This window comes from Ammospiza caudacuta, chromosome 2, assembly GCF_027887145.1.
Source record: "Ammospiza caudacuta isolate bAmmCau1 chromosome 2, bAmmCau1.pri, whole genome shotgun sequence".
NCBI classification, from domain to species: Eukaryota; Metazoa; Chordata; class Aves; order Passeriformes; family Passerellidae; genus Ammospiza; species Ammospiza caudacuta.
In genome coordinates this window covers 91,532,228-91,547,595 of record NC_080594.1, presented here as the reverse complement: position 1 = coordinate 91,547,595, position 15,368 = coordinate 91,532,228, and the positions used below count along the sequence as shown (strand labels likewise).

Sequence of the window (15,368 nt, the reverse complement as noted above, 5' to 3'; positions counted from 1 at the left end):
GGAGGATTTATCCACGGATAATTATTCTTAAAATTATAGATGGTGTGTTTTAAAAAGTTATCACACATCCTTTTTTCTTTCCCTGCCCCAAAAGTCCTGCTGAGTCTCCTCACTATACTTCTCACACAGTAAATAATTTAATTGTATGAAAAAGATATATGTAACTGTGGTTGAGGAGAAAAAAAATCATTCAGGAGCAGTCTTGTTGTCATAACTAACACCACAGTAGCTCTGAAAATGATCACCTATGAGACATTATCATCCTTTTGGAGAAATTATTCCAGCCTCAACTGCTGAAGGACAACTGTATCAATGAAGACAACAGTCACTAAATACTCCTGTAACGTGAAAATACATATTCACAGGATGGCTAATTTCCTTGGTATCTGATATGAGCCAAAGGATCATAATTAGTGCACTCCATTCCAATATGGTTGGAAGTTTACAACTGCAGGATTGCCTCAGAGAGCCAAATATTATCATGCCACAGCAATTCTTGTAAGTGGAAGCAGTTTTCCTAACCAGTGTCAAAATCTGAAGGCCTGACTACATTTTATGAATACTAAAGAGCATACAATATTTTTCAAATTAAGAGCTTGCTCTGACTGATGTGATCAAAAGTCCTCTCCTATATTTTGGAGCTTATTGTAAGTAGCTTTTCTATCTCAAAGTCATTTTTAACCTTTAATCATCCACACTTCATCAAAATACTAATGGAGAATACTGATCATGCCTACATCGTGTACAGAGCCTGTCCAGCTTCTCTGAGGTAAGATTATGGCAGCAGATCCCACTCCTATATCACATTCCACGAGCCTGAAGCCTTGCTGAAGGTGTCAATGAAAATTAAGGGGCTCAATGCAAATTAAGTGCAACTCAAGGTGTGTGATACTACATGTGCAGTTGTCTTCCAAATTCAGGATTTTTCCCTGCATGTCAGATGATTGCTTTTTCTGCATGACAGTTAGCTACAAAGAGCAGCTTTCGATAAAAATTAAAAAAAAACCCAAACAGACCAAAAAAACCCCAAAAATCACCAGAAACTGCAAGTACCGGTCTCTCCCTTGAGAGGCTGTTGGTTTTCCTCAGGCTCTCCCGAAGGCTGTGCCGGCGACGGATCAGAATTTCTTTGGCCTGCTTCTCACTTGCATCTGCAGCCAGGCTATGTCGGTTGTAGGACATTGTCTGAAATGGAAAAGCAGTGATCACAGCCTGGAAAGCTTGATGTCAAATGTGGTAGACTACATGAACAGGAAAAAACAGTTTTTTTGCTTTAATAAGCATCATAAATCCTAGTGAATAGGACTGTATTGCAGATGATTAAGAACAATAATTATGCAGAGAATATTTTCATTAATCTGCTTCACAGCCACCTGGGTTTTTTGTTGGTTTTGGTTCATTTTTTTAACCTGCTGATCTTTATAATGAAAGACAAAATGGAAGAAGCTGGCTTAATACCATGTTTACCCCCACACTGGAGTAGCTTGGTCAGTATGTCAGCAGAGGACACATATTTGAAAGTGATGAGTCCCCTAGAGGGAAGTCATTTTTACCTCCAGCAAGCTGAAGCTTGCTCAATTTTTGAATGTTTTCCAAGGGCTCAGGCATTCAAACTACTTAGCCACAGGAGGACAAATATGAAATGTCCTTTTGCTTTTATTTCACTATTTTTCCAGTTCATCATCTCTGCTCTTAATACAAACAATTTTACAACTGGAGGCAAATAGGAAATCTAATCCCATATCATGAAGTGACCAATATACTGATACAAGTAGACAATGTTGGGTTGAATTTGCACCTATGATCCTACTTTAATACTGTGGTTGCCTCAGAGGTAATAAGACAAAAACATTAAGCCTTATAAATAGTACAAGATCAAGTAAGTATTTACACAGAGGAATGTGAATATGCTACTGTACATATGACAGGATATGCATTCAAGGCAACAGAGTTAAATAAGAGCATTATTTGTTATTATATGATAGAGCAGATGCACCAGCTCAAAGATGTGTTAAGAAGATAATCAGTATATTACAAGAGCAGTGGGATATTTATGCAGGCAAAAGTTCATCCTTACTCGGTGTCGTATTTGGTAGAGATTCTTTGTTAATATTTCCCGCATGTTTTCCATTTCAGTGGGAGAAAGGGGCTTTATCTTTGCTTCATGATAGTCACTGTGGCAGAATTAAAAAAAAAAAAGGAAAATATGGGAGAGGGAGAGAGAGAGAGAATGTTTTTATTTTTATGGTCAGGAGTGATATTTGAATTATTTCCTTTGTTAGAGGTGGATACAACATTTCAAAACAACCGTGTAATAGGTGAAAACCTAACATGTAGAAAGGAAATCCTGATTTAATTTGAATCTGTGGTAAGATGTAAAATGTGATAAAAATTACAGTAATTTGTCCACTGTATTTAGGTACTATTGAAAATGCCCCTCAGGCTTCCCTTGTAGCTGTTCTCAGCAGGCAGGCAGGCAGGCAGGCAGGCAGACACATGTCCAAGCCCACCTCTCTGTACAGGGCAGATGGATGTGCCAGTGAGCAGCTGTCCCAGTATCACCCCACAGAACACAGCCCTTCACCTGAGGTACAGGCAAAAGGCTCTCGTTTCACACCCCCTCGCTGTTCTGGTGACATTAGGGCACAAAGTACCCTAAGCCAAAGTGCTTATCCTGCCTGCAGCCCGGGTGTGAGATAAATTATGTGACCCAGCTGAGCTGCTTGGCCGTGCTGGCATGGCTTGCTTACCTGAGAGACACCGATGACGGCACCTTGCTTATCATCCCACTCTCTGCCATCTCTATGGCATGCTTGATCTCCAGCTTCTTGTACAAGGAAACAATGCTGGATTTGGGCTGGTTCTCACGGATTAGAAGTCTTCGCAGGTACTTATTGTCAAACTTTTTAAACCTGTACATGAGGCAAACCAGCCCAACCAGTTAATTCTTACTGTGCATAGTTAAGGAAAGCCAATATATTGCAGTTAATGAAATTTTAAAGGATTTTATTGTCTGGGAATGTGTCTGTTCATGTTAACAACTTAATGCTGAGTAACTTAAGAAAGGGTCAATTTCAACTTTACTTCAGATAGATACCCTTAATAGGTTAGATAGGTTAATATGTTAATGGGCAGTCACCCTAGAAGCAACTTAAGACGTTTAGGTATTCTGTTATTAGAAAATATTATTTTTAATTCTCTGTTTTCATCAAGTCAAATAGAACATTAAATATTTTCTGTAATAACAAATAAAAGGCCAAAATTTGCATCAACTGCTTTTTCTTTGAAATTTTAGCCTGCTTTTGTAAAACTTTAGAAGTTGTTCCTTTCTCTAAAGCAACTGCACCCTCTTGGATGCTTAGTGAAAAAATATTGATTACAGCTGGTGTTGATTTTGTTTGTCAGAAAATATTTTGCCCTCCAGACATTCTGAAATTATTCTTGAATTTGGGTGTGAAGGTCATGAAGAGGTGGGACTCTCCTTAGCTCTGCAATCTTTTCATTAAAGATCTCACACAGACTGGAGGAGAACCAAGCTAAGTAAAGAAAAGCTGCCCCCACGTCATGCATCCATCAGGAAAGCATCCTCACTGTGTCATCCCCAAGTCACTTGGTGACAGCTCTCCTCAGCCATTCCTGCTGGTGCTATTCTCTCTTTATATAAAACACTTAAATTCTTGGAGCAGAGACTAGAGGGTGGTGAGCAGTGCCCATGCTTTGGGTCTAAATAATTTGGATGTGAAAGGAATTAGATCCAACCATATGATGATGATGATTCAACAGATAAAGTAAAAATATGAATTATTCAGGTATTGCCAGGGGTAATCTTCTTAACTAAGTCTTAAGGAAAACCATCAAGAGCTGTGGAGCTGCCTGCAGTGAGGACTTCTCATGTTTCTCATGCCAGCCGCTGGATCATTCTAGAGGAAATCCACTAGCTTTTCTATGTTTACAATCAAATAGGAAACTAACCCATCACTTAACTGCCCTAAGAAATACAGCTTGCAGGAGGACAGCTGGGTGGGAAAAAAGGCTCAGCAGACACAGAGGAAATGCCCTGCAACAGTCAGAATCATGCACCCTCAGAAGAGACCATCCTTCACCCTGGGATCAGAGGGCTGCCTTTCTTCCCAGCTAGAGATTCTGTTCTACTTGCTTGCGGTTTTGTAAACGGCATTGTTTTGCTACTTTCCCTTTGAAACCCACATGTTCTAAAAACAACCATATGCTTTCAAGAATAAATGCTGAAAATGAAATTTGATGCCCAAGAGCCTTTGTTTGTTGCTGCAGATCCATTTCAGCCTCTCCTGTATAATAAAGAGTTTCAAATGCCATTCTTACTTATCTCTCCAAAAGTTGTGACCCCAGTGTCCACACACATCTTCAATTCCAGTCTTCACATGGTCAAAGAACTAAAGGAAAACATTGGTTCATTACATAAACTTATAGACATCACTTGCCTTGTCCTTAGACCTTATTGGTTGCCAACTTACTTTAAAACAGAAACATCTAGTCACAACTCAGGACAATGCTTCAGTCCCACCAAAGCAGTTCAAACCAATCTCAAAGACAGAATCTGTTTTTTTCCCCCTGAATCTTCCTTAGCTCACAAAAGGACAGAAGTTAGTTGCTAATTTCCTCGGTGTCAATCTTGCTCAGCTCCTGCCTGAAACTAAAGGGTTTTCCTATATTTTCACTTACTTGAAATTCCCTAACCACTTGCTGCTATGGCTGGAACTTCCCCAGACCTGACAGTGAGGCAAGAATGACTTTTGGAGAAGAGAATCTCAGGGGACAGAAGCTCCCTACATCAGCACCAGCCCCTCAGGATGCACAGACAGAACTGAGAGCCAGCAATAGGTTCTGAGATTTATTTTAGGAATTTGTATCATCTTAAAGCATCCTGCCCACCTAATATTAGAAACACGCACTTCCTGAGTCCATTATCAATTAGGAAAAACTGAACTAGTTCAGCTAAGGTCTCACTTGATCCCACAGGCAGCATGTTTGCTTTTAATTCAGGAACCATCATAGGGGTCTCTCAGTCCCAGGGAAAAACCCTGATAGACAGGTCCAAAGGATAAGCTCTAAAAGGAGAGACCTTTAGATGCCTAGATTGGCTTCCTTCCCAAATGTGGCCCTCACTTTTCCTCCCTTTTGAAATTTCAAACCACTTGCGTCAGGTATGCTGCAAGGAGAAATACATTCAAGAAGATGCATGGCTAATAATCTGCAGCAATTGGAGACACATGTACCAAACATATATCCATAAAAAGGCTGATGGTGTAAGATTTAGTAAGTTTAAGAGTGTGTTTAAGAGAAGTTTGCATTTGTTTAATTATATTAAATCAAATGCACTATAATGTAATTAAATCAAGCCAAAGGTTTCCTGATGTAGCCAAATTATAAAATAACATGTATCTCATGTGCGAAATAAACTACAGAAAGTTAATTTACTTCTAGATCTGAACAATTAAGAAAGTGAGAGATTCCAAAATAAGGATATGTAACAATAATTTGTGTAATTGCCAAAAGTTAAATATAAGCTTTACAATTATTGTGCTTAGAACAGCTATCCAAAAGAAATCTAGTACACCCTCTCCATAATACTGATGCTGAATGCTAGTCTGTCTGAACGTGACTAGGAATTTCATCTATACAAGGGTTTCACCTATGATACTGAAGCTGCAACATACCCTGTTATAAATCTCTTCACTGACAGCAGGCTGCTTTTTATTTGACCTTTTGACATCAAGAAACTCCACGAGTGGGCGAATTGTTATTCCCTGTGAAGGAAAATAGAACACAATAATTATAAAAGTGAATTCATTCCTTTGATTAGCAGGTTTTGCACTATGAAGTCCTTGTCAGCTCAGACTCCATTAATGCAACAGGAAGAAGAGAGGGGCACCCCAGAACTGAGAGCACCAAGAGGGTCAACCTAACAGAAAGTATTAGGAATAGATCACCTATCCCATCCATAGTAATTTTAAACTTTTTCTTTTAGTTTTGTCATGTGTTAGAAAAACATGAATAAATAAACTGATTCCCTATAATTTCAAAATGAACACGTAAAGTCCTCCTTTTTAGTACTTACATCCAAAATAGATATTCAAAGATATGTAAGCAGTACTATTATGGATATCTAAGATCATGAAACTATGGTTTTTTGTAAATATGTATCCTTTCCTGACCATTCTCAGAGAAAGAACAAAAAGTTTTGGCTATTCCCTCAATGATATAATGGTTTTCAACAAATATTTGTGGAAGAATTAAGATAATTTGTTTACTTGTACAGACACACTGGCACAGGGGAGAGGAATGAATCTCCTGTGGTGTTGAAATCAGTCCCTGCTATCCCAGACACCCAGGTCACATTTCTTTTCGTAAATGAGTCGAGCTTTATTTTAAAAGTAGTTAGGTTTCTTTGCCCCATTGCTCATAATGGAACACTCATCTTGAATCTTATTGTTCTGATAATTAGAAAGCTGTTTCTTAATTGCATCATGGTCACTGTGTACCACTTTGTTCTTGTGCCAACATTTGTCTTTTTAGTTTAAACAGTGTTCACTCCCTCATATAAACAGTAATTATAGTCCCTCTTCTCCTTCATCTTGCTAAGGCCAAGGAATCCTGGTGTCCTTTCCCATGACAGGCTTACCAGTCCCCCGATCACTCCAGAGCGTGCCACTATGCTCTAATGGAAATACCTGTCTCAGTGTGTCCTAAGATCACATTTGCCTCTCTTCTGTCCCCACTGTATCAGTGACTTAAAATCTACCCCATTGCCAACTAGTACACCTGCATCTTTTTCCCTTCGTATTTTTTTTCCAAATCAAAAGTTCCCATTTCACAAGAGAAATTCCTAGTAAGAAAGTCCTTGCCAAGAACACATTTGCCCACATTACTGTTCAATTTCATTCTGTTCCTCTCAAATTGGCCCTCAATTCTTTCTACAGTATACTCTATCTTACTGTCACCCTGAGAACACTTTTCAAAATCTGTCATCAAGAAATATCAGCAACAAAAACTCCTACATCTATGTGCCATGGTCAGTTAACAAGAGTATTAACTTATCCTTGAGGAATTCCTTTAATAATATCTCATCAGCCTATTATCTGGCCAGGGAGGTTGAACACTTGAACAGGTGCCCAGAGAAGGTGGGGTATCTCCATCCATCAATATATTCAGAATTCAGTTTGACATGGCCCTGAGGAACATGATCTGACTTGAGGGTTGCCTTGCTTTGAACACAGGGTTGGACTGGAGACCCCCAGAGATCCTTTCTGACCCAAAGGACAATTTGCTTCTATTTCCATTTAGAGGAGGAACTGCGAGCTCCTTCTTCATTCATTTTACAGTCATCCTTATGTCAATCTAAACCTCAGTTTAATGAATAGTTACACAAACAATCTCCTCTGTAGCCCCCTCCCCAAAGACTTTACAATAGTTCAGTTAAATGAGATTACTCTGGAAAATAAACTGCCTTATGAAAGAATTTTCTTTGACAGGTTTTTCTTTGACAAATCATGTTGCATCTCACAGCACATACCATTTATCTCCATATTTTAAATTATTCTGTCCTTCAAAATTAGTTTTCACAGCTGAAGTCAACTACCTGACCTCCACCTTGCCCCTTTGCCCAAGCATGAGCACAGATGCTTGCTTCCCACACCATCTTTTTCCATGTAAAAGGCAGAGTAACAAAATTCTACTATTTTTCCCACAGACCTGAAATTTCATTAATAGCCACTCATATCTCTCTCACTGCTCTGGATAATGACCAGTCTGATATGTTTATCTGATTATCTGATGGGCTTGGCCTCCTGTACATTTTGCATGTTTCAGTCTCTTGCTCATCCTTGACAAGGTCTCCATGGCCAGGTGATCATCAGAAACAAATTCTTCATGTCCCAACACACACCTGGTGCTTTTCTAGGGCTGTCCAGCTGGTTTGCAGCACCACTTCCTAACACCCAGACTCCAGTTCACCTGCCTGGGCCCTCACTGTCATTAGCTCACTGTGCACTATGTCCAACACTGAACTGCTGGGTGAACACACCAATTTAAACATTCTAGGAAAAGGAATTACTGCTGAAGCTGTGCCCAGATTATCTTCTGTCTCTACTCCAACCTCACTAGTCTTAAATACTTAGTACTACTTGCATGTTAGCATAAGGACTTAATATCTGGCATATTTTTGCTACCTGCCTGTGGTATGCACAGCATTTTTTCCACTATGACTATAGCAAGTACCTTCAAGTATGTTCCTTACAGTAATTGTTAGAAAATTTCATTTTCTACCCATTAGAGGTACTTATTTACAACATGTCTGAGAAAGAAGAAGTTCAGCAGGAGAAAGGTATTACCTGAATGAAAACAGTAAAGAATATCACCACGATAACAGCAGTGATGAACAATTTCTTCCTGGGAAACACAGCAGGAGGAAGCAGAAATACAAGTGAAAAACAAATTGCTCCTCGGAGACCTCCATAGGCAATAATAAATTGGTCCTTGAAAGTGAGAGGTATTGTCCGGAATACATTAATGATCTGAGTCAGAACAAAAACACCTGAGGGAAAAAAACAGAAATACAGAGAGGATGGGGGAAAAAAGGGAACTTCAGAACTAGCCCATGATGCTAATATTTGTTTAAAAAAACTTCTATTTGCTTCTTACTTTTTATTTGCTTCTTCAACATATATTATTGAAGAAATGAAACATTACTTAGCAGCTTGAAGTACCATAATATTAAATTAAAAAGCCTTAGGAACATCATTTTGAACATATTTAGTGAGCTAAACACCTCCAGTCAGCTGGATTTAGGACCTGAAGCAGCTAATAGATCTCCACAAGACAGCTACCTGCTAGACTACACCTCTAAAGCAGCAATAATTCTCTGTGCCAGTATAGACCAAGACTCCTAATTGCTTCATTAACTGCATTTGAGGTGATTTTGAAAACTGGTTTGTCTCCACCATCAATCTGTGCTTTGAACCCTGCAAACGCCTGTTCACTCAATTTTACTCACACAGACATGAAGGATGCAGGACTGGGGATGGGGGGACAGGACACCAGTGCATGCTGGTGTACCTTGGAAAAAGGTTCCAGGCATGACTGGAGTAAAGGAATAAAAGCAGGTGAAGGGAGCAAGCATGGGGGGCAAGAGCTGGGCGGCAATCAGGGTGTTTGGCTGCTTTTCAGCATATTGATTCAGCATATTGATTGTGGGGTTGCAGGTGCAGTAGGAAAACAGTCCAGGTTTCTGCTCTGGAAGGAGACTTGGGAGCTGGATTAGAGCATGATGCACCTTTACACATGCAGGGACTGAATCATTAGGGATGAAGCTGGGGAGAGGAGCAGATTCAAAACCTACCAGCCTGCCCTGCACTTAGCTCTCTAGGTAAAAGAAAGAGAGTAGTGCTTTAAATTCAGGAGGGATCATTTTCTTACAGGAGTTTTTCTTTACACTTCAATTACAGCATTTCCTGGTTTGATACTATTCTTGTCAATGACTGTGAAAATCCCAAAGCTAATAAACTTAAATTATAAACAAAACAAAAACAAAGCAAAAAAATCCCACAAACAAAGAAGCAAAAAAAAAAACAAAACCCCACAACCTTTTTAATTCCTGAATGATTGATAATTATTTTTACCAAAATTTGCTCATTTGTAAATAAAAGTTTACTTAAATACATGTATTGTGATAAATAGGCAGACTGCTTCTCACTTTAGGTAAGTAAGATCACGGCAAAACTGATTTTTATGTTCCATTTTAGGGAAAAGTGGAAGCTGACCCTGTGATATAGGGCATGTTACTAATACAAAAACCATGCCACAAACTGATGGGTCTCTGTCTAATTTTTGGCAATTTCTACTTGACAAGAAATTAAACATTTCACTTGCAAAGAATACTGACCCATAGTCAGAGACTTGCTTACCCAGTGCCCTCCAGATTAAACAGAAGAGGAGGGTGAAGCTAACAAAGGCCCAGTTCCACTCATGGTTCTTCCCAACTGTAGACACACCCATGAAGATGAAGATTAAAGTCTCACTGACACTGCTCAGCATCTTCATGAAATATTTTATCGTTGTATAGGATTTCTGAGAAACATTTTCCTCCACATATTTATTCATGGTCATGGCACAAGCTGTAATCCTGAAAGGCAAACATTATCCCATATTTCATTTGCCTTATTTTTTTTTAGCCTCTCTTATATCTACATAATATTATTCATTTTCCCTAGTTCTCTTTAAAATGCAAAGCATAACTTATTCCATACCCAATCTCAAACTTACAGACTTCAATTTTGGGCATGATTTTTTTTTTTGTTCTGCAATGGGAAGTTTTCTGAGCAGACATCAGTGCACGGAGAGTTTTTTCACATACTAACTGCACATGATCTGTGCAGGGGTCACTCCAACCCTGTTTTGAAAGGGGCAAAGATGAGGAGAGACAGGGACAGCCTTGGAAAACAGGAGTTGCTGCATCTCTTGCTGCTGAGGGACATCAGACAGGGTGGAAACTGCAGATCCTGGGGCAGGGCAGGACTTCCCTCCTTCCCTACCAGCAGCTGTCCAACCTTAGTGGCAGTGACAGTAGCCAGCTCCTCTTTCCAAGCAAAGTAAGCAGCAAGGCTACAGACAATTTGTCATCCTTCACCAGTTGAGACCTGCTCTGCCTGCACATAGGGCTGAGAAAAATATCAGCAGAAATAACTGCTGCTGCTGCACATTTAAAGCGTCTACAAATGAATGAAATGGGCATCTCAGCTGATACATGAGAGAAAAGAAAGGGCTTACTGTAAGTGCATCCACAAGTCTATTTTTGTATTAGCAGAGTTTGTTAATCCTGGGGAAAAACATTACTGGTTGTACATCACTTGCTCAGTGTGGCTGCCCACAGTACAGGGATGGCTGAGGACCACTCAGCTACACATTTACAGGTTTAAGGGTAGTTAGCAGAGCTGGCTGGAGGATAACTCCAAGGTGGTGTCTCAGTGTAGGGAAAGACAGTCTGAGCTCACTAATAATTATCAGGGAGGACAACTAAGGCAATATACATTGTGAAACAGCTGTCATTCCTGGTTCTACTGTCTAGGGCAACAACATCTGCTCTGATTTCCCAGTGAAAAACATCCATGTATGGGTTCTCAGTCAAACCCATCAAAGTTTGTGCTAAAATATTTTAGCACACTAAATCTAAACAAAGAAAGAGAGATGTAATTACATTGTCTTTCTGAATACAGACAACTAATCTAGGGTTATTTATTCCAGTTACACTGGATTTTCAGATATAAGTATTTGCTAACATGGGGGATATTTCTTCATGCTGAAATCTCTACACTTCTCTCTCTAATGGGGCAGGAGGGCAGGTTTGCTAGCATCTCTGAAAATTTCTGTTGAAATCTCCCAAATCTTGTGGAGATTTCACGGCAGAAACTCTTCTGCTAAGCATGTCCTGCCTCTAAGCCAAAGGCCCCATCTCTGAATCACTCTGAACCGAACACCTCTGAATGTGAATGTAAATGGGAAGGCAGACTGAGACAGAGCTCAGAAAAACCTCACTGACATTATGAACACATGACAATATGAGCATGCCTGGGTTCTTTCTTCTAAATAAGGGATTTAAAAAAAAAAATTGCAAAGCAGGAGGAATCCCAGAAGCAGCAGTAACCTCAAAAGGACCTCCATACAGTGAACTTTCTTTGCATTTTGCAATAGGGAATCTGTAGCAGCAGCTCAGGTTGTAGTCACTGGCAGATTCTGAACACATTTCTCTTGGATTAATTAAAAACTAATTAAAGTTAGTTTTGTCCAGAAGTTTCATTCTCTTACATTGAACCACATCTACAGCCCCAAAGTGGCTGGGCAACAATAATTCTGAAGGACAAGTCTGGGAGGACATGTGGGCACTGGGAGAGGACACACTGTACTCTGTTGGCCTCTCCCAAGCAGCAGAGACCCTGAATATACATCAAAGTGAAGTAAACCCAAGGATAAGGATATGATATGGGGACAGATGCAGTCTGATGGGGCAGATAGTGACTTACAAATACAGGCAGAACAGAGCACCTACTCTGCCCTTCACCCTGCACTTTTGCCCACCTGTACTTGGTGATGGAGAAGGATCTAGTGAGCACAAAATAAATGCCCATTGACATGCAAAGACTACCTCCATCCCTAAGCAAAGTCCAAGTCTCAGGAGGAAGAAAGCCTCACTAAGGCTATCCCAGACCCCCATCTATATGTTGTACTGAAATAATTGTCAGCCCTCTCCTCACTGTCAGCTGATTTAACCAGAGTCCTGAACAGAAATATCCTATGTGGTCCACAGGTAGCATGCTGCCAGGGAAGTAGAGCTCATCCTGTCTACACAGGGTACACTGTGGAAGATATAATGAAGATTTCATAAGCATGCAAGCTTTGTCTCGGAAACACTCAGTGGTTAAGGTAACATTTCTAGTTTGAGCACATGGTTAGGATAACAGAGGTGCCAATACTGACAAACTGATGATGCTTTTCACAGCTTTCCTTCTTCTTCTGATCTTACAGTTACCCAGACTGGGGACTTACAACAGATCCCACATCATGTGCCTGAGCAATAAAGTGGGAGAGGACCTGGCACACACAGATTTTGTCCTGACAAGAAGCAGCACCTTGGTCGGGACATGCACTCAAGCCCAGAAGCCTTCAAACACTCCTGGGTTCCTCAGTTTGTACACTGCTCTGATGATCAACCACAAAAGTATATGACAAATCTTCTCAAATCCACTTAACACTTTGACATGCCAAAAGCCTCATACTCAGACCAGCTCTTCCCTGCACTGCCACAGCCACAAAGACATCAGCTATGGCTGGGCTGTGACAGCTCTCCTGTGTGCACACTCCCTGCCTGCGAAAGTGTAGCCAGTCTGCTGCAGCCCGGCTGCTCCCGCCGATGGCACTCACTGGAGCTGGCAAGAGCAGGGGCAGCGAGTGCAAAGGAGCAAGAAGGCAGTGGGTGGGCTGGAAAACAGCCATTCCTAGGCCCACTGTCATTTCAGAGTCCCAAAGCAGCAGCTTAGTGCCCTGAAGCATTAGGACTGTCAGGTCTGCATCAAAGGCACAACGAAACACACAGCATTGTTTATTACCTTCTTAAAATAAATCGTTTTCATGATTATAGTAATTTAGGAAAGCCCTGCAGCATAGGGAGCAGGGAATCACGCTCCGGACATGGTTTGTTTTTGGAACCTGAGGTAATGGAGACACTGTAAATGGATGTCTAAGATAAGAATCTGTCACCAGATTAATCAGAATCCTTGCAAGCTGTAACTTAAAACACCTACCATGCTTACCCACTAGAATTTAAAGGGACAACACTCTTATTTAAAGTCACATTTTGCATTCATTCAATTAGTGTCAAGCAACAGAAGGGTTGGTTCAATGCTACAAGAAATAGAGCTGCAAACAATTTGTTACTCTTCAGATAAGTAATATTCCATACCTAATCACTGCTCACTTGGAATCAGGTATCTCTTTAGAGTATTTATTTACATGAGAAAAAAATGTTGAAGTCTCCTTCATTTGAAAATTGTGTGGGGATACAGTGTTAAAATTTAGTATAAAATCAATGTCTTTATGCAAGGTTTTATATACATTATTATAATAAATTCTTCACAAACTAAATTTTTACTGTCACAATGATCAAAGCCAAAGCTTAGATGTGTTTTATTTTACATTTTTTACCCACATACATTAATTTTGGCTTCCAATTCTGTGACCGGAGTAGTTACCTTGGTCAAAAAGGGGAAGGGAAAAGCACTTCATTGCAATTAACCTGAAACATTCTGTACTTCTGAAGAATAAAAGTCTCACTGTATAAACAGTACAGTTTCTGTCAGGACTGCAATAAACTAGGCCACTGGGTTCAATCCTCAAGTTTCCTTGACCTACTAAATTTACAGTAGTTTCAATGTTTGCTCCTTTCAGACTGCTAATTCATTGTTGCAAAAAAAAAAAAAAAAAAGAAAAAAAAAAAGAAAAAAAAAGAAACCTATATTAAAACTTCTGCTGCTTCACAGCCTTTATGAGAAATTAGTAAGCAGAAAATGCAGCGTGGAAGCAAGTGACTAAAGCTCAGATTTGGATCTGTATGTTTTACAGCTGTGATCCTCATTCATGCCCAGCTCTGGTTACAGTAGAAACTCTTTCCCTCCTTCGGAAGAGATTTTCTCCCCGCAGCTCCCAGGGACATGGTTCAGTCCCTTCACTGCTGCAGCCAGGTAACCTGGTGCAGGGGTTATACACAGACATTTCAAGAATCGTTTATCCTTAGAATGAGTACACAAACTTATCAGAAGAGGGACAAGTGCCTTTCGTTCCCTTCTATTCCTCTGCCAGTGAATTCCTACTTGCCCAGGAATGAGGCAATCTAAGTATCTTATTTATTTGGTAACACTGTACGTTCCTGCTCATGTCCTTCCCCTAAAGTATGGTACAGCATGTAACCTCAAGGTCTCACTGAGTATCTTTATAAACCTGGTTATGAAAGAAGTGGGAATCAGTAGTTTAACAGGCTCATGTGGATGTGGGTGAAAAAGGGGAGACCAGGCAATTGTTCCTCACAGGCTGAACTGTAAATGGCCACAGAAGCAAATAATAAATAAACTGTCTCGGTTGGAAGGGACATTCCAAGGTCATTTGCTCCAAATACCTGCTCAAAGGAGGGCTGAGTTTTAGGTCAGACCCAAGCAATCCTTACGTGAGTCAATCGCTGCAAAAAATGACAGGGAACTCTCGTTAACACTGGTGTGCGTTTTGGCACTGTGACACAGAGCAAATTACTTTCTGTAGTTCAAAGGCCAAAAAATGTGACAAGAACGGGGCAGATTTACTCCAAGGGGATGCAGAGATTGCAGGAGCTCCAAGGCTGTCAGCAGCACTGCTGGGAGGGGACAAGCTTTAGGGCTTATAGCAGCTGAGACCCTACATGGCAGCAGAGAGCCCTTCTGTCTCAGCTGGGATCTAACTGCTGTACACAGTTCTGCCAGCTATTACAAAGTATGCTTAGAGACAAAAACAGACAGAACATTTTAAAGATAACTCTATTTATACTGTGCTGTTTGAGGGTGAAAATACTTAGTGTTTCCTCTTCTGCACCCCTTCAGGGGCCACTGCAGAAACTAAAATGAACAGGTTGTTAGTGCTGCAGGAATCACTGGTGTGCTGGTGGCAGGCACTGGCATGTGGTGGGTCCCTTGATCCACCAGCAGACCCAGCATGCCCTATTCATTGTGTCCTGGATGCAGCATGTCCAAATCAGTATTTTCATAAACACTGCCTCAATTTTTTCCATGTACAGTTTAGCCACATGTTTTTGGTTT

At 40.4% G+C, this 15,368-nt stretch overlaps 1 protein-coding gene across 1 annotated transcript in view; it reads right to left on the bottom strand.

The window, feature by feature from the left end:
* SLC9A2 (solute carrier family 9 member A2) overlaps nucleotides 1–15,368 on the bottom strand; it is a 34,290-nt gene that overhangs the window by 5,836 nt on the left and 13,086 nt on the right. Inside the window, exons 4-10 of the mRNA XM_058824845.1 lie at nucleotides 9,942–10,159; nucleotides 8,370–8,572; nucleotides 5,697–5,786; nucleotides 4,342–4,412; nucleotides 2,751–2,912; nucleotides 2,078–2,174; nucleotides 1,054–1,185 (exon numbers count right to left, since the gene is read on the bottom strand). Of these exons, the coding sequence (XP_058680828.1) occupies nucleotides 1,054–1,185; nucleotides 2,078–2,174; nucleotides 2,751–2,912; nucleotides 4,342–4,412; nucleotides 5,697–5,786; nucleotides 8,370–8,572; nucleotides 9,942–10,159 (973 nt within the window). The remainder of the gene's footprint in view (nucleotides 1–1,053; nucleotides 1,186–2,077; nucleotides 2,175–2,750; nucleotides 2,913–4,341; nucleotides 4,413–5,696; nucleotides 5,787–8,369; nucleotides 8,573–9,941; nucleotides 10,160–15,368) is intronic.